General features: G+C 37.1%; 1 protein-coding gene across 1 annotated transcript in view; it reads left to right on the top strand.

Annotated features, from left to right (window-relative positions):
* Nucleotides 1-11,497, top strand: part of LOC136382985 (protein hinderin-like) — a 34,101-nt gene extending 22,604 nt beyond the window's left edge. Inside the window, exon 5 of the mRNA XM_066352421.1 lies at nucleotides 9,158-11,497. Within this exon, the coding sequence (XP_066208518.1) occupies nucleotides 9,158-9,341 (184 nt within the window). The 3' untranslated portion in view covers nucleotides 9,342-11,497. The remainder of the gene's footprint in view (nucleotides 1-9,157) is intronic.
* Nucleotides 11,498-19,437: the final 7,940 nt, after the last annotated feature.

The raw sequence follows: 19,437 nt of genomic DNA, 5'->3' as shown, positions 1-19,437 counted from the left end.
GTTTTATGTTTATATACTTTGTTTTCCAAATCATGTCGCTTAAAATAGGACAGAAACTCTGCTTTTTTGTGTTCTGCTTACTTTGCCTGTTTGTGACATGGCTTTTTAAATTAACGGCCTTTTGTATAAATAGGGAATAATGTAAAAATATTAATAGAGAATTATTTGTCTTTTCATTAAAAATTAGGTATGAATTTAGAAGATTGTTTTAGTTGTGATAAAGATTAAACCAAAAGGGCAAAGTGTCAGAAGACTTAGAAAACCTTATGTATTTCTATGATGTATTCAACTATAGCATGATTAAAGGAGTTCAGCTATTTTGTAAATTCACCAACATTATTTTAGGGGAGAAGTCACAGAGAATGCTTAGCACTCACACTGATGATTAACAAGCATATTTTCAGAATAATATAATATTTAGTAGCTCTCAGCACAATGTACTAAGCTAATAGCATGTTTTTCAATTACAGAGTGACAGGCAATATAAAAGCAAAGTGAAAACTATAGCTTTTTCTTAATGGTGCTCTTAGGTGAAAAGCGTTTTTACAAAAAGTATTAGCCTTTTTTATAAAAACATGGCCTTAACTTTAACAGTGTTAGTGGGGAAAGTATGCATGTCTAAAATCCAGGACTGTCCTATGGCTTTCCGTTGTCTTGGAGGGGTCCATTGAGAATCTGGCTGTGCAAGCCTTTTCAGTCAGTGTCTTTATTGGTCCTGTGTATGAAAGTACCAAAAAGATGCCAGTAGGATTTATTGATGTTCCTAAACAAAAATAAATGTTAATAGAACATATAGATAAGATTCAGAATTGGCATAATAGGCTGGAGAATGGATTTATTCAAATAGGATAAAAGATAGTAGTGACAACTGCAGGTTATTGTATGTCTAAGAATAAAAATAAATTAGAAATTCATTTTAAAGAAAGACTTACTGGTTAGGCCCAGCATATATATATATATATATATATATATATATATATATATATATATATATTCATGGTTCATAGTTAAATTTAACCTGAGCATGAGCAAGCAGTATTATGCTATTTGGCAAGAAACCAACTCAATTAAAAAACACACAAAAAGAAACCCAGTATGAGTTTTTAATAATCTGCAGCTGCCTCCTTACTAACCTGTATATGCTCAGGGAACTTTTTTACTGTGTTAACTACACTAATAAAACAATAGAATATACATACAAATTAATAGGCTAATGGAGAATGGATACCAGCGATTTTATGAATTATTTAGCTGGTGGAAGAGAGTGGAAGAGATGACTTGATATATGGGTTTTAAGTAAATGAGGGCATTTTCCTGAGGTGTCTAGCATTTATTTACATTTGCAGGAGGATAAATGGAATATTGATTGATCCTTTTCAGAGGTATGAGGATAGAGAGATTTCTTTTTGTTCAAGATTGCTAAAGTAAGTGACCTCAGAAGGTCTTTTACAGTAAAATTAATGAATTGTTTGCCTAGATGGGAAAAGCAGCACCATTTATGGAGACTTGAAAAATGAGTAGCTTTGCAGAATTGTAGTTTATGCTAAAAGATGTTGAATTCCTATGTATGAATTTGCATTTTGTTTTACTGAGACTTTTTAAGATGGGGACAGTACCCTAGACCAGCGATTTTCCGTCAGTATGCCGTGGCACACTGGTGTGCCACAAGAATTTAAAAACATGCATTACCTGACTGTTTAGTCAGGGGCACTGAATGCTTTTCCCTTAGATAGTTAAATGAGAAAATTACAACAGCCAAACAATAGCCATCTAGTGCAAATGAATCAAAATTATAGCTATTGTTTTGTCAGATCGGCAAAAATAATGTGTATTTTTGGTGTGCCACAGAATTTTACTAATTAGTTTATATGTGCCGTGAGATTGGAAAGTTTGAAAATTGCTGCTATAGACTAATGCACAAACTGTACTATAGCTTAGTTTTTAAAGGAAAAAAAGTTTTAAAATAATCTTGGCTACATTGCATTTTTTGCTGTGTATGAGCCATATTCGAAGAAGCCTGAAAAAATCGCCACTATTTCTTGTCCTGTGCCCACACTGTCAAATAATACATGGTTCCCCAGTGAATACTTGTGCACTAACTCATTTGAGGACAGGGTTCTTTTTTAGGCTCAGAAACTGATTTTTCCCAGAGGACAGTTTGCTGTTTCTACTTGACATTTCTCAGAAGAAAAATAGAAAGTGTAGCACCATTAATTTTCCATTGTAAAATGAGTAGATTATTATTTTATATTTATTCTGGACTTTTAGTTTTTAAAACTAATTATAAATATTTTGTTATAATTAAATTTATGTCGTAGTACAATGAAAAATTAATTTTTCAGTGACTTTGTTTTTTGTCTTCCCGTTTGAAGCCTCGTGGATTATTTTTTTGTACAAATAGTATTTGTAATGGATTATATAGTAAATTTCAAGAAAAAAATAAGGAATTTTTAACTCTTTTTGGGTGAAAGGCATTCTCTGAACTTCAGTTTATCTTGACACTAGAAGAGTTAGTATGACAAAATTTATTTTCAGATTGTGTATTCTAAGCTCTATAACTCAAGAAATATTTTTTGAGTAGTCTGTATTCAATAATCTTTCTCTTGGTTCTGCCAAGATACAACTTCCTAAAAGAGATTAGTTTCTCTATAGCATTTGCCCTCTTCTGCGTGGCCTCTAGACACATGTACACTGCTGTATGAATGTGGTCAGTCTCTTCTGACCTTGCTAGGTCTACTCAAAATTATTCCTCCTGGATCTGCTTAGAGTTAGGCATGGCCACATTGTGGTTATGAAAAGTTGAAAGGCCACAACTGTAGATACATGTGATACCCAATTATATGCTAAAGCTTTTCATTCATTTCTCAGGCAACTTGCTTTTTTTAAAATTAAATCTATGTGCTTTCTGTATGCTGATCATTGTCTTTCATAGTTTATTTTTATGTGCCTGTTGTAATGGATTCAGATTTTTTTTAATGTCTTACCTAAATGGGATATTTATTTATTTATTTACTGAATTTATTGGGGTGACATTGTTTCACAAAACCATACAAGTTCAAGTGTACAATTCAACAAAACATCATCTGCACACTGCATTGTGCACCCATCACCCCAAGCAAAGCCTCTTTTATCCTCATTTATCCTCCTTGCCTACCCCCCACCCTCCTTTCTCTCTGGAGATCACTACACTATTTTCTGTGGTTTTTTTTTTTTTTTTTACAGAGACAGAGAGAGAGTCAGACAGAAGGATAGATAGGGACAAACAGGAATGGAGATAGATGAGAAGCATCAATCATCAATTTTTCTTTGCGACACCTTCGTTGTTCATTGATTGTTTTCTCATATGTGCCTTGACCGTGAGCCTTCAGCAGACTGAGTAATCCTTTGCTTGAGCCAGCAACCTTGGGTCCAAGCTGGTGAACTTTTTTGCTCAAACCAGATGAGCCCGCACTCAAGCTGGCGACCTGTGTCTTCCGCATCCCAGTCCGATGCTCTATGCACTGCGCCACCACCTGGTCAGGCTGTTTTCTGTGTTTATGTGTTATACATATAAATATTTTTGTGCTTAATTCATTTACTTTCTTTCACCTAGTCCCCTACACCTCTGCCCTTCTAACACCTGTCAGTCTGCTCCATGTATCCATGCCTCTATTTCTATTTTGTTTATTAGTTTCTTTTTTTCATTAGATTCCACATATAAGTGAGATCACATAGTATTTGTATTTGTCTTTTTCTGACTGGCTTATTTCACTTAGCATAATGCTCTCCAGGTCCATCCATGCTGTTGTAAAAGATATCCCCCCCCCTTTTTTTTTACAGCTGAATATTATTCCATTGTGTAAATGTATCTTAGCTTTTTTATTTATTTATTTTTTGTATTTTTCTAAAGTTGGAAATGGGGAGGCAGTCAGATAGACTCCCGCATGCGCCTGACTGGGATCCACCCGGCATGCCCACCAGGGGGCGATGCTCTGCCCATCTAGGGCATTGCTCTGTTGTGACCAGAATCATTCTAGTGCCTGAGGCAGAGGCCACAGAGCCATCCTCAGCGCCCGGGCCATCTTTGCTCCAATGGAGCCTTGGCTGTGGGAGGGGAAGAGAGAGACAGAGAGGAAGGAGAGGGGGAGGGGTGGAGAAGCAGATGGGCGCTTCTCCTGTGTGCCCTGGCTGGGAATCGAACCCGGGACTCCCGCATGCCAGGCCGATGCTCTACCACTGAGCCAACCAGCCAGGGTCGTACCTTAGCTTTTTTATCCAGTCATCTACTGATAGACACTTTGAGATGCTTCCAAATCTTGGCTATTACATTGATCTTGTATCCTGAAATCTCAATTAACTCTTTTATTAGTTCTAATAGTTTTTAGATGGATTTTAGGTTTTTTATGTACAAACCATGTCCTGAAATAGAGATGGTTTTACTTCTTTCTTTAGAATTTAGATGCCTTTCATTTATTTTTTCTACATGATTGCCCTGACTAAAATTTCCAGTACAGTGTTGAAGTGATGAGAGCAGATATCCTTGTCTTGTTCATGATCATAAGAGTTAAGAATTCAGACTTTTAGCATTAAATATGGTATTAGATATGGGTTTTTCATAGTTGGCCCTTTTCAGGTTGAGAAACTTGCTTTTCCTTTCAATTTATTATTTTTTTAAAATTCTGAATTGTCACTGAATTTTTTTCAAATGCTTTTCTGTGTTCAATTAGATGATCATGTGGTTTTTGTCCTTTATTTTTTGGTATAGCATTATTAGATTAATTGATATTTGAGTGTTAAGCCAATGTTTCATTCCTGAAATAAATCCCATTTGGTTCATGATGTATAATCTTTTTTATGTTGCTGGATTCTGTTTGCTAGTATTTTGTTGAGGATTTTTGCATCTACATTCACTCAATATTGCTCCATAGTTCTTAGAGCCCTTTGACATAGGTTACTATGTCTGATTTCTTAGGAGCACCTGTGTTTCCTTAGACAGTACTTTCTATATAATAGCCAAATATTAAAATTTGTAGAGGACATTAAGATGATTCACTGAAGTAATATTTAATGATGAAAGCCATTCTTTTTTTTTATCATGCATTTCCTTTTGCTTTAAAACATATTTCTGTTTACTAGATGTCCTATGAAATCTGTTCCTTCCTTCTCCAAATCTTGCCCACTAAGTTGATATTCAGAATTTATGAAATGCAGCCAGCATATCCAACTCCCAAACGCAAGATACTAAGTAGTGGAGGAGATTTATCTGGTTGACCATTGGGTGATTGGGTGAACTGTAATACTCTTTGGGATAGAAGTTTGCTTCCTTGACCTTGTCTTTCATATTAGTGTACAAGTACCCTATCCTAGAGTATCCAGAAGAACTTTAGGGTATGCAAAGCCACACAATAAACCTCTTTCTAGAACATTAGTTTTACTAAAAAATTTAGAATAGATGGGTGTGGGAAAACTTTTTTATATATTGCTCACAAAATTTAGGGGATATTTTATCACTCCATATTTATTTTGAAATATCCCCTAACTTTTGTGAGCTGTATAGTAAAACAAAATATGGTTGTATGGAGAAAAATATAAGATATCCAGGGATGTTTAAGCTAAACCCTAAGACTTCAAAGAAATTCAGTACTTTTAGCATAATTTTCAGCCCAACCACTCAACTCTAAGGGTATGAATTCTCTTTTCTTATTAGATAACTACGTTTTGTGGAACTTTTTGAGAAATTCTCTGAGGCGTTAAATAAATGCTAACAATCTCCCTTTATGAACAGGCTATTGTCCTCTTTGTAAATACTTAACAAACCAACTCTGGGAATATGCTCTTGTCAGTTTTAATTATTTTATTCTTTTAGTCAAGTATTTCCCTTTCCTGCATTTAGCTTCTCGTTTTGTTAATTAACTTGTTGCTATACTGTAAATGAGATAGAAGATTAGCTCTTTCTATGTTACTTTGTGATCTGAGAATGCTTTGATGAAAAATGTAGATCATGATACCAGATATTTTCTCTTACATATACCTTATGGGAAATATTATTGAACATAAATTAAACAAGAAAACAGATTTCATAGTGGATAGCAAATCTTGAGGTTGTTTTATTGGCAAGTCCTCTGCATTTAGAGGCTGTATTAATGTACTTGTTCATATTAACTATGCTAATAAGCCAGAGAGAAGCCATGCATATCTTTAGATAGGCCTATGGAAGAAGGGTTGCACTTTGTACTTAGCACAGTTTGTTAATTTTATAGCCTTCCAGAGCATAATAATTGCAAAAGGGTGGTCTAATCATAACAGCATAACAGAAAAGATTAAAAAAAAACTTGGTTATATAGTGTAGTGATAAATTTTTTAAACACACTCCAGAAACTAAATTTTAAAAAGAATAATTTTTCTGGATAGAGTACTTAAAGTTTTGTGAAAAACTCACTCTAGACCAGGGGTCTCAAACTCGCGGCCCGCCGAACAATTTTGTGCGGCCCGCAGAGCAGACTAATCCACGAAGTTCAAAATATTTTGGATAAAATTAAGTAAGCCTAGGGGCCTACTTGTATTTTTCATTTCTCTAACATCCTAGCTAGATATTAGCTTAGTTAACAGCAGTTGTGATGCGAACTACAGTTTCTGGTCATTTTGTGACACTGAAAAGTGTTGCGTAACAGTTGCCTTTTGTAGACCTAGTGCGGCCCGCCGAACGGCTGTGATCTCGCTCTGCGGCCCACATGCTGAGTTGAGTTTGAGACCCCTGCTCTAGACCCTTGCGTTATGGAATGTGTGTACAAACATTTTTGTCCTCAATGATTTTTAGATTTTTTATGGATCTCTTTCAGGTTGAACAAAAGGAATAAGTAAACGTTGGGGTGTGCCTGTATGTTCTGACCTGGCAGGCTCCAAGGATAAGCTCTGTGTCTAGTTTAATGTTAAGGTAAATTTGGCAATCTACAAGGGAGGCAGGACTATCTGAGACTAGATTATAAATCCTCTTCTTATAAGTATATTTGTTCTTTGTTTTGTTGTCTGGGTTTCCTTTTAATTATATCTGTTTTAGAGATCTTAGGAAAAGGGCCTGTCCCATTCATGGGCCTAATATTATGCTAACCATAAATAATAGGGTTGATGAAATGATTTGAATGTCAAAATGAGCAAGAGGAAATAAACCTATTTTTGAACACTACTGTGTGCCATGCATTTCACACAAATCATTTATAAAAAGCAAGTTCAGTCAACTTTTGAACATTCAAAAATTCTAATATTCATTGTTATATCATTGATTTTAATATCTCCACCAGGAGGCTAGCAAGAAAGAAAAAGCTTTAGAGTTCACATTATTCAGAAATTGTGCTAGTAGAGGAGGGTTCTGGGAGAAAGTAAATTTAGGAGTGCAAAGGAAAGGTGTGGATTCCCTGTGGATCTTACTTGCGCACGTTCCTGTGTTATACTCTCTTTGGAGAAACAAGCACCAGGAACAGAAATTCAGGGTTTATATCTTGTGCACAGAATAACATGTCATTTTATGAGAAGTTTTAATGTTGTTATTGTTTAGTTGTTTTTGTGGAGTTTTTTAAAGATTTTTTTTTCTTCTGTGTTCTTGTTAGGAGCCACCCATTTTTTGGTAGGGTTGAGTTGGAATACTTTTCAGAATTAGGCATTAAAGAATCAAAATGTTTTGGTTGGTGTTTTTAACTTTCAAATCCTTTTTGAACTAAGAATAAATGTAGTGTAAACTTTTTTATGTTAATGTTGTGTTTTAATTCTAGTCTGGTTATTTATTGGGTTGGGGAATAAGTTCGTAGTGTTTTTATATTTTCTTTTATTTTACAATGATTTGTTTGCTGTTTGGCAAAGGGTAAGTATTCATTTGATAAAACTCTTTCTGCTCTACAAAACTATGTTAATTGTATTTTTGAGTTATTTAATTTTTATTAGTTTTGAGGCTTAGAAATGGAATACCCAGGAGGCAAAAATCAACATTTTCGACACCTGCTCTTCTTTGCTTTTCATCGAGGTCAAAAAGCTGCCAAAGCAGCCCGGGACATTTGCGACGTGTATGGAGAAGGTGTCATAGGCGAGTCTACAGCACGGAAATGGTTTGCAAAGTTCAAAAATGGCGACTTTGACGTCGATGACACGTGCCGCAGCGGAAGGCCTTCTGAATTCGATGAAGAACTGGGAAATGCTCGAAAAGAATGCCACGGTCAACAAGGAGCTCTACATTGCCCAGCTACACCGCGTGAATGAGGCTATTTGAATGAAAAGACCTGATCGACATGGTCAAACCATACTCCTTCATGACAACGCCAGACCCCATGTTGCACAAGTCGTCAAAGCCGCACTCCAAGAGCTCGAATGGGAGGTCCTTCAGCATCCGCCATATTCTCCGGACCTTGCACCGACCGATTACCATCTTTTCTGCTCCCTGTCAAATCATATGAAGGGTGTTACCTTCGATAACAAAGAGGTCCTTAAAAACTGGCTCAACAACTTCTTTGACACCAGACCAGGCGATTTTTGGTGGAACGGCATCAACAAATTGGTCGAGAGGTGGGAAGAGGTTGTAAACAGCAACGGCGAATATATAATTGATTAACTTATTGATATAATTATTGTTTTTTGTTTAAATAAAAGTCTTCGGTAAAAACGCTACGAACTTATTCCCCAACCCACTATATGCTGCTGAAGAATGCAGTGTATCAGCACCAGAAAAAAGAGTGAAATTGCCAGTGGATGAGTAGTGAAATGTTTAAGTTATTCATGTTGTTTATGTTATTGATAGGATTTAAATAAGAGTAAGACCATATAGAAATCAAAATAAATTGTGCCTATTTTGATAATGAAGAAATGAAACCTAATGTTTTAAAAATTAGGTATTTTTTTTGTCCTAGATTATAATTGGGAACCTATGTCTTATGTTGGGTTCCCATATTTAAGATACATCTGATGGTTGGAAACATTCATAGTGTTTAACTTACATGCATATTCTATGGCAAAGGTATCAAAGATTGCCTAAAAAAAGGTTAGTTAAAAAAATACATAGAGTAATCCTGAAGAGACTGGGGAAAGAGGTAAGCTTACCTCTGGAAGAAGTCTAGTTTTGGTAAACTGCAGCTGTAAACACACATTAAATTTTATTCTCATAGGCATTTTCTTTTCATTTTTAAATTTCTTTCAGAGTAAGTGAGGAAAAGGAAGTGACAGAAGAACGACTCAAGGCTGAGCAGGAATCATTTGAGAAGAAGATCAAGCAGTTGGAAGAACAGAATGAGCTGATCATCAAAGAAAGGGAAGATATCCTTTTTGAAAGTTCTCTTTTTTTAATGTGCAGGAAGTTTGACCTTTTCGTGAGGGAAATGTAAACTCCAGAGGAATAACTGTTCTAATTTATAACAGGGAGTAAGTCTGCATGGGCTGCTATTTCTAGGCAATCAGGATGACACTTAACAGCATGTGCTCTTGCCTCCTTTGTGCCTGATACAGCCACCCAGCTGTTCTGATGCTGCTGTTATACTGCACAGCACGTATTTGTCAACTAGAAGAGAAAATCAGGAACTTAGGCATTAAAACGTAGTGTTGGAACTTGATTAAATTCTGTTCCACTGCTCTAATTGAGCCTGAAACCTCTTTGTATTTGGTATTCTTTCTAGCCAAACCTTTGGCAGTCCTAAGTAATTCTAGTCTGAAATCGTAAAATATTTTAAAAATCTGTGTGATTTATAGATATTGTAATTGCTAAGTTACACTGCAGCATAATGCCACCAAATCATTCTCATGGAACAGAAGACTGTGGGGATTATAACTAGGGGTGTGTGTGTTTGTGAGTGTGTGTGTGTGTGTGTGTGTGTGTATTCATGCAGTCGTGTGCCATATAACGTTTCAGTCAATAATATACTTATTGTACAAACGTGGCCCCATAAGATTATAATGGGGCTGAAAAATTTTCTGTCATCTAGTGATGAGTCTTAATATCATAGTGGAAAGCATTACTCATGTGTTTGTGGTGATACTGGTGCAGACAGATCTACTGTGCTTCTAGTCGTATAAAGGATACCACAGTGGTTTTCAAACTCGTATACTTGGGGACCAGTGAAAATAGAATTATTTCAGGGACAGAAATAAAGACCATTAATAGTATTTTGTGCATTATCTTTTAGTCATACTATAAAATGAACATAACCAGATGAACATTAAAAAGATATATTTTTAATAGAATACAATAGAAATTTCTAGGAGCAATATTTAATTCAAATTAAGCTAGTCTGAAATCTGCTTTTGCTTCTTTCCAAGAACACTTGATAATCAAGGCTGCAGTTTTGTTTCCGAGAGACTGACAAGGCTCTGCATTGACATCCACTCGTTTATCTGTTTGGTTTTTATTAGTGATGGGGCCAAAAAGTCTTCTCACACAAGTAGGTAGTAAAAAATATGATTAAAAATTAAATAGTTTTGTAACTAAGAAATTGATATTCTTCTTCCAGTGATATCCAACATTGTGACAATGCTTGCATTTTTGTTTGGACACCAGAGTGACTTCAGAAGATAAATCTGTTTTTCTTTCTCACAGTGATTAAAGGAGAAGGAGTTGATATCTTCCACGAATGGGTTATTGGTCCAGAGGTTACCTTTATAGATATCCTCGTGTTCAGGGTATTAATGGCCAAAGTTTTGAACTAATGCTCTTAAATGTTGATTTATATTAAATATGAATTTCCAGTTGATGTCTGCAGCAATCAAAAAGTCTTGGAAAAGTAGAAATATTTCTATATCTTCCTGTATGTGACTTTCTGAAAGAAGTTGTTTCTTTTTGAATGAATACATCTTATTTCTTAGTGTAAAAATTTTGTGTTAAATCCCTGAAGAGAAATAGTTTGTTGAAGAGGCTAAATGTATCTACCATATATGCAAGCTTAGCCATCCGTTCTTCATCCAACAGAAGCTCTACTAAAACAGTTTCGCTCTGGCAGACACTGTTTCACTTCTCTCTGCTGGAAAAGGCATGAAGAACCCTTCATCTCGAAGACCACCTCACTTCCTTGTAGAGAAGGAGATGTTAGTGTTGTTCATCCACGCTTTCATACAGTGTCGTGAACAGTCTCGAGTTCAAACCTCAACTGCAAATATCAATAATGATCTTCACTGTGTCGTTCATCACTGTGTTCAATTCAGGGGAGTTTTTTTGTAACTAAATGCTGCTGAGGAACCATGAACAACATTTCTGGATGTGCAGCGTCCTTTATTTTCACAGCTACCCCTGAGCGATGTCCAGTCATGCTCATAGAACCGTCCATACACACTCTGATACACTTTCCCCAGTTTAAACCATCACCTTGAAAGTATTCATTAGAGCATTAGTACCATCTAATTTGTGTAAGTGTACTCTATGTTTGCACAATGACAAAATCACCTAATGATGCATTTCTTTGAATATATCCCCAAGTGGTACATGACTGTGTGTGTGTGTGTGTGTGTGTGTGTAATTTTATATATAAATATAATTTTAAGAAAGTAAAATAAGAACTGGTGCTTTAACTTAAGAATTGTATTTAAGGAAGATGTGAGTAAAATAAACATTTCTGAAATTTCTTTTGACTGGATAGGATTAGTTATTCTTGCATGTTCTTTTGCAGTGGCATTAATACAAAGAGAAGTGACTGTCAGCAGTTAGTGTGGTAGATCTGCCAGATAAACCAGGATGCTTGAAAAATCCTATGTCCTTATTGTCGGTATCATCATTAACTTGATTGTTAGTAATTACAGAGGTTCTTCAGGTGTCAAAAATGATCACATACTAAAAGTAACTATACCATTCTGAATACCAGAAAAATAGAAGCATAAAGTTAAATTAATCAGCTTGGAAAAAAACAAAATTATAACTATAAAAATGAGTTATAAATTTATATTTTTCAAAAAGTGGGAGTACATGATTGGAAATTAATATAATCAGAATTATTAGATTTGATTGACTGAGTAGAACATTCATAAAGCTTATTGGCCCCACAATTGTAAAGGAGTACTTTTTCAATCATTTTTTTATTCTAGATCTCTTTTGCATTTGAATATTTTCTTGGGCCTTCATTGGCTTTATTGCCTAGGTTGTCAACTCTTTTGTGGTTCTCATCTGCTACATTTCTCTCTAGGTTAAAATAGTGCTGGGTAGTCAAAATTCACAACAAACTGTTCAACCAGTTTGGTCTTTCACTTCTCACAAGGAGTAGTATCTCAGTACCCCTGACACTTTCATCAAAGGTAGGTTAAGAATGCTATTATTTGTAGCAAATATTTGCTTTTCGGGTTCTGTTCTTTCACATGAAACAACTCTGGAGCCTGACCAGGTGGTGGCACAGTGGACAGAGCATCAGACTAGCATGCCGAGGACCCAGGTTTGAGACCCCGAGATCGCCAGCTTGAGCACAGCCTCATCTGGTTTGAGCAAAGCTCACCAGCTTGGACCCAAGGTCGCTGGCTCGAGCAAGGGGTTACTCGGTCTGCTGAAGGCCTGCAGTCAAGGCACATATGAGAAAGTAATCAATGAACAACTAAGGTGTTGCAATGCACAACGAAAAGCTAATGATTGATGCTTCTCATCTGTCTCCATTCCTGTCTGTCTGTCCCTGTCTATCCCTCTAACTCTCTCTGTCTCTGTAAAAAAAAACAACCCAACTCTGGAGATAAATGGCTTCTAGCATTGGTTCACTGGCTTAGTTTTTAGTGCTGGTCGTCTACAGTTCTCTTAGCTGCTTCTAGTAGTTCCACGATGCCAGGATGCAAAACATTGGCTCCAGTTCCAGGTATCACGTTCACATTAAGGTAGGAAGAAAGGGGGGGGCATTCTGGCAGTTGGGAGTCCCTCTACATTTTTTTTTATAAATAAATTTTTATTTTAATGGGGTGACATCAATAAATCAGGGTACATACATTCAAAGAAAACATTTCCAGGTTATCTTGTCATTTAGTTCTGTTGCATGCCCATCACCCGAAGAGAGATCATCCTCCGCCACCCTCCATCCAGTTCTCTCTGTACCCCTCCCCCTGCCCCTCTCCCTCCTTCCCTCCCCCCAACCCCCGTAACCACCACACTCCTGTCCATGCCTCTTAGTCTCGCTTTTATGTCCCACCAATGTATGGAATCCTGCAGTTCCTGTTTTTTTCTGATTCGCTTATTTCACCCCGCACAATGCTACCAAGACTCCACCATTCCGCTGTAAGTGATCCGATGTCATCATTTCTCCTAGCTGAATAGTATACCATGGTGTATATGTGCCCCATCTTCTTCAATCTGGTCCTCTATTTTTTTTTTTTTTACAGTGATTAAAAGCCTTTAAGCAAACTCTTGGCCAATACAGCAAGAATCCCTAAAAGAGTAGTGTCCTTAACATGTTCACCAAGTCCAAGTTGGCCCCATCACCATGCCAAATCCCTGAAAAATGCAACCCAACCACAGTTCAGTCTGTTAGGAGCTGTCACAGGAAGCAGGAGTCCAGGAAACTTCCCCACAGGAAAAGTCCGCATGGCACTGGAATTGTCACCATTCTATACTTTGCAGCTCATGTCCAAGTCCCAATGATCGCTGCTTCTAGCTGGTAATGATTCAGGTAGACTGGAAAAAGCCATTTGCAGCATGCGTGGATATGGAGCTTCTGTTCTCCTCTGGCTGGAGAGATGAGACCAGGTTGCTTTTCCCTGGAGCTCTGCGACTGTGACATGGTAAAGAAACCTTGGGATACACTAAGCTGGGTGGCAAAGGTAGATTCATAATAGAAGTTGGCAAAAGGGGGAAAGAGAGCTCTAAATTAGGAGTAGGTCCCAGCCTGAAATATGAGTGGGGCATTGAGGTAGGAGGGATAAAGGAAACACTATATATTAATCAAAGCAGCAGAAAATAGGACTATCAACACCCACAACAGAGATCTTTGAGGGAAGAATAAAAAACCTGACTATTCAAACATAGGGCAAAACATAGTTAAGTGGCCCTTGTGCGAATGAGATCAGTTTACCTGCTTCTTGGAAGAAATACCCTAGGCTCGTCCACAGTGTCGTAGATGGGGCTGACGGTCCTGGGCACCTTCAGCCTTCAGTGGCAAACCCCAGCTTTCTGGGCAAGGTTAGGTCATAGGTGGCTGGAGCAGGGATGAAAGAGACTGAACCCTCCCTTAGAGGAGCGAGGGGGAAGCCCACCTTCCAGTGTCCCTGTTTCCTCACAGTGGAGGTGTGTAAGCCTGGCAGGCTTTAGCTCAATGACCTTCCTTTCCACTATTGAAGCAGGACCCAGATGGCATCCTATGATACCCCTTTGGGGCGTTGGAGCCTTTAAGGGTGTATCCTAAAAGCTGGTAGTTCCCCTGATCTCTATTGGGCTTTTTCTGCCTCTAGGTATCTTAAAAGCCATTCTCAGAAGATCTTGTTGAGGGGTTTGAGGATCCCGTCTGCCTATATAAATCTTTTCCATATATCTGGAGCTATTTGGAAAAAAGACAGAACAGTGTTAATAGCTAGATCTAATAAAGAAGGTAGTAGTTTGCAGGCAAAAAAGATTTTGTGTCTTCTGTTCATCAGCATTCAAAAGAAATGTAATTTTTTTTTTTTTAAGTAAAAAGCATGATATGGTAGACCCGTCGGAGTCATTGGCCTGGTGTGCAGGATTCCTGGGTTCGATTCCTGGCCAGAGCACACAGGAGAAGCGCCCATCTACCTCTCCACCCCTCCCCCTCTCCTTCCTCTTCGTCTCTCTCCTCCCGCCCGCAGCCAAGGCTCCACCGGAGCAAAGCCACCCTGGGCACTAAGGATGGCCCCATGGCCTCCGCCCCAGTCACTAGAATGGCTCCGGTTGTAACAGAGCAACACCCCAGATGGGCAGAGCATTCCCCCCTGGTAGGCATGCCAGGTGGATCCCAGTCAGGCACATGCAGGAGTCTGTCTGACTGCCTCCCCATCCCCATCCTCAGAAAAATACAAAAAATAAATAAATAAAAGAAAAAATACTAAAAAAAAAAAGAAAAGAAAAGGGGGGGGGCATTCCCTTGTGCTAAAGCTCCAGGAAGCATGAAGTGAGCTTGAGTATGTCCTATGAAACATGGAGCTCTATGTTGACATATAAGTCTTTGAAGAAGGAGGAACTGCTGAAATAGTTTATCAGCATTTGTCCCTAAGACAGCAGTCTTTATAGGGGGAACACCATTTGTAAATATTTGCTGTCTGTCTATAGATTAAGGGGGGAATATAGCAAATGCTGAAAAGCCATGATCTTTGTGCCCCTCCCCTCCCCTAATGCCCTCCCTCTCCTTCCCCCACCCTGTAACCCCAACACTGTTGTTCATGTCTCTGAGTCTCATCTTTATGTCCCACCTATGTATAGAAACATATAGTTCTTAGTTTTTTCTGATTTACTTCTTTCACTCAGTATAATGTTATCAAGGCCCATCCATGTTGTTGTAAAAGATCCTATGTCATCATTTCTTATGGCTGAGTAGTATTCCATAGTATATATATACACCAAAGCTTTTTAATCCACTCGTCCTCTGATGGACACTTGGGCTGTTTCCAGATCTTTGCTATTGTGAACAATGCTGCCATAAACATGGGGGTGCATTTCTTCTTTTCAAACAGTGCTATGGTGTTCTTGGGGTATATTCCTAACAGTGGTATAGCTGGATCAAAAGGCAGTTCGATTTTTAATTTCTTGAGGAATCTCCATACTGTTTTCCACAGTGGCTGCACCAGTCTGCATTCCCACCAGCAGTGCAGGAGGGTTCCCTTTTCTCCACATCCTCGCCAGCACTTATTCTGTGTTGTTTTATTGATGAGCGCCATTCTGACTGGTGTAAGGTGATATCTCATTGTGGTTTTAATTTGCATTTCTCTAATCATTAGTGATGTTGAACATTTTTTCATATGCCTGTTGACCATCTGTGTGTCCTCTTTGGAGAAGTGTCTATTCATTTCTTTTGCCCATTTTTGGATTGGATTGTTTGTCTTTCTAATATTAAGTTTTACAAGTTCTTTATAAATTTTGTTTATTAACCCCTTATCAGACGCTATGTCAAATATATTCTCCCATTGTGTAGTTTGTCTTTTTATTCTGTTCTTATTGTCTTTAGCTGTGCAAAAGCTTTTTAGTTTGATAAAGTCCCATTTGTTTATCCTGTCTTTTATTTCACTTCCCCGTGGAGATAAATCAGCAAATATATTGCTGCAAGAGATGTCAGAGAGCTTACTGCCTATGTTTTCTTCTAAGATGCTTATGGTTTCACGGCTTACATTCAAGTCTTTTATCCATTTTGAGTTTATTTTTGTGAGTGGTGTAAGTTGGTGGTCTAGTTTCATTTTTTGCAGGTAGCTGTCCAGTTTTCCCAACACCATTTGTTGAAGAGGCTGTCTTTACTCCATTGTATTGTCTTACCTCCTTTGTCAAATATCAGCTGTGGGTTTATTTCTGAGTTCTCTGTTCTGTTCCATTGATCTATGTGCCTGTTCTTATGCCAGTACCATGCTGTTTTGAGTACAATGGCCTTATAATATAACTTGATATCTGGAAGTGTGATACCTCCCGCTTTTTTCTTCCTTTTCAGGATTGCTGAGGCTATTCATGTTCTTTTTTGGTTCCATATAAATTTTTGGAATATGTGTTCTATGTCTTTGAAGTAAGTCATTGGTATTTTAATCAGTATTGCATTGAATTTATAAATTGCTTTGGGTAATATAGACATTTTAATGATGTTTATTCTTCCTAACCATGAGCATGGTATATGCCTCCACTTATTCGTGTCTTCCCTGATTTCTTTTATCAATGTTTTATAATTTTCCGAGTACAAGTCTTTAATCTCCTTGGTTAGATTTATTCCTAGGTACTTTAGTTTTCTGGTTGCAATGGTAAAGGGGATTGATTCCTTGATTTCTCTTTCTGACAGTTCATTATTAGTGTATAAAAATGCCTCTGATTTCTGAGTATTGATTTTATATCCTGCCACCTTGCCAAATTCATTTATCAGGTCTAGTAGTTTTTTGACTGAGACTTTAGGGTTTTCTATATACAATATCATGTCATCTGCAAATAATGATAGTTTTACTTCTTCTTTTCCAATTTGGATGCCTTTTATTTCTTTTTCTTGTCTGATTGCTGTGGCTAGGACTTCCAGAACTATGTTGAATAAGAGTGGTGAAAGGGGGCACCCCTGCCTTGTTCCTGATCTTAAGGGTATTGCTTTTAATTTTTGCCCATTGAGTATGATGTTGGCTGTGGGTTTGTCATAGATGGCCTTTATCATGTTGAGGTATGTTCCCTGTATTCCCATTTTGCTGAGAGTTTTGATCATGAATGCGTGCTGGACTTTATCAAATGCTTTTTCTGCATCTATTGAAATTATCATGTGGTTTTTCTCCTTTCTTTTGTTTATGTGATGAATCACATTGATTGATTTGTGAATATTGTACCAGCCTTGCCTCCCAAGAATAAATCCTACTTGATCATGGTGTATGATTTTTTCCATATATTGCTGGATCCGGTTTGCTAATATTTTGTTGAGGATTTTTGCATCTAAGGTCATCAGGGATATTGGCTTATAATTTTCTTTTTTTGTGTTGTCTTTGCCTGGTTTTGGAATCAGAATTATGCTCGCCTCATAAAAGGAGTTGGGAAGTCTTCCTTCCTCTTGAATTTTTTGAAATAGCTTGAGAAGGATAGGAGTTAGTTCTTCTTTGAATTTTTGGTAGAATTCACTTGTGAAGCCATCAGGCCCAGGACTTTTCTTTTTTGGGAGTTTTTTGATAGCTGTTTCAATCTCATTTGTTGTAATGGGTCTGTTTAGGTTTTCTGATTCTTCCAGATTGATTTTTGGAAGATTATATGATTCAAGGAATTTGTCCATTTCATCTAGGTTGTCTAGTATTTTGGCGTACAGTTCTTCATAGTATTTTCTTACAATATTTTGTATTTCTGTGTGTCAGTTGTTATTTCTCCACTCTCGTTTCTAATTTTATTTATTTGAGTCCTCTCTCTTTTTTTCTTGGTGAGTCTTGTTAAAGGTTCATCAATCTTGTTTACCTTTTCAAAGAACCAGCTCCTGGTTTCATTGATCCTCTGTATTGTTTCTTTAGCCTCTATGTCATTTATTTCTGCTCTGATCTTTATTATTTCCTTCCTTCTACTAGCTCTGGGCTTTACTTGCTGTTCTTTTTCTAGTTCTTTTAGATGCAGGGTTAAGTTGTTTATTTGAGCTTTTTCTAGCTTCTTGAGGTATGCCTGTAATGCTATAAACTTCCCTCTCAGGACTGCTTTTGCTGTGTCCCATAAATTTTGAGTTGATGTATGCTCATTATCGTTTGTTTCTAGGAATTTTTTAATTTCTTCTTTGATCTCAATGTTAACCCCTTTATTGTTTAATAACGTGCTATTTAGTTTCCAAGTGTTTGAATGTTTTTCAATTTTTCTATTGTGGTTGATTTCTAGTTTAATGCCATTGTGATCAGAGAAAGTGCTCGATATAATTTCAATCTTCTTAAATTTGTTGAGACCGCTTTTGTGCCCTAACATGTGGTCTATTCTAGAGAATGTACCATGAGCGCTTGAAAAGAATGTATATTCTGCTGTTTTAGGGTGAAAGGTTCTGAAGATATCTATTAAATCGAGTTGATCTAATATGTCCTTTAAGTCTGCTGTTTCTTTGTTAATTTTCTTTCTTGAGGATCTATCTAATGATGTTAATGGGGTATTGAAATCCCCTACTATTATAGTATTGCTGTTGATCTCGCCCTTTAAGTCTATCAAAGTCTGCTTTATATATTTAGATGCTCCTATATTAGGTGCGTAGATATTTATAATGGTTATATCTTCCTGTTGGATTGCTCCCTTTATCATTATGTAGTGACCTTCTTTATCTCTAACTATGGTCTTTGTTTTAAAGTCCATTTTGTCTGATATAAGTATTGCTACCCCAGCTTTTTTTTCATTTCCATTTGCGTGAAATATTTTTTTCCATCCTTTTATCTTCAGTCTGTGTGCATCTTTTGATTTAAGGTGTGTCTCTTGTAGACAGCATATGTATGGGTCCTGTTTTCTTATCCACGCAGCTACCCTAAGTCTCTTGATCGGATCATTTAATCCATTAACATTTAAGGTTATTACTGATATGTAATTGTTTGTTGCCATTTTTTTTCTTTAAAACTGTTTTTCTCTTTTGCTATATTCTTTTTTTCCTTTGATCTGTTTACAACAGGTCCCTTAGCATTTCTTGCAGCCTTGGTTTGGTTGCAGTGAAATCCTTGAGTTTTTTTTTGTCTGTAAAGCTTTTTATTTCTCCTTCAATTTTAAATGATAGCCTTGCTGGATAAAGTAGTCTTGGTTGTAGGTTCTTGTTCTGCATTACTTTGAATATTTCTTGCCATTCCCTTCTGGCCTCAAGTGTTTCTGTTGAGAAGTCAGAAGTCATCCTTATGGGGGCTCCTTTGTAGGTGATAGTCTTT

This window comes from Saccopteryx leptura, chromosome 11 (assembly GCF_036850995.1).
Source record: "Saccopteryx leptura isolate mSacLep1 chromosome 11, mSacLep1_pri_phased_curated, whole genome shotgun sequence".
Taxonomy (NCBI): domain Eukaryota; kingdom Metazoa; phylum Chordata; class Mammalia; order Chiroptera; family Emballonuridae; genus Saccopteryx; species Saccopteryx leptura.
Note: the sequence above shows the minus strand (reverse complement) of the source record. Positions and strands in the feature narration are given on the sequence as shown.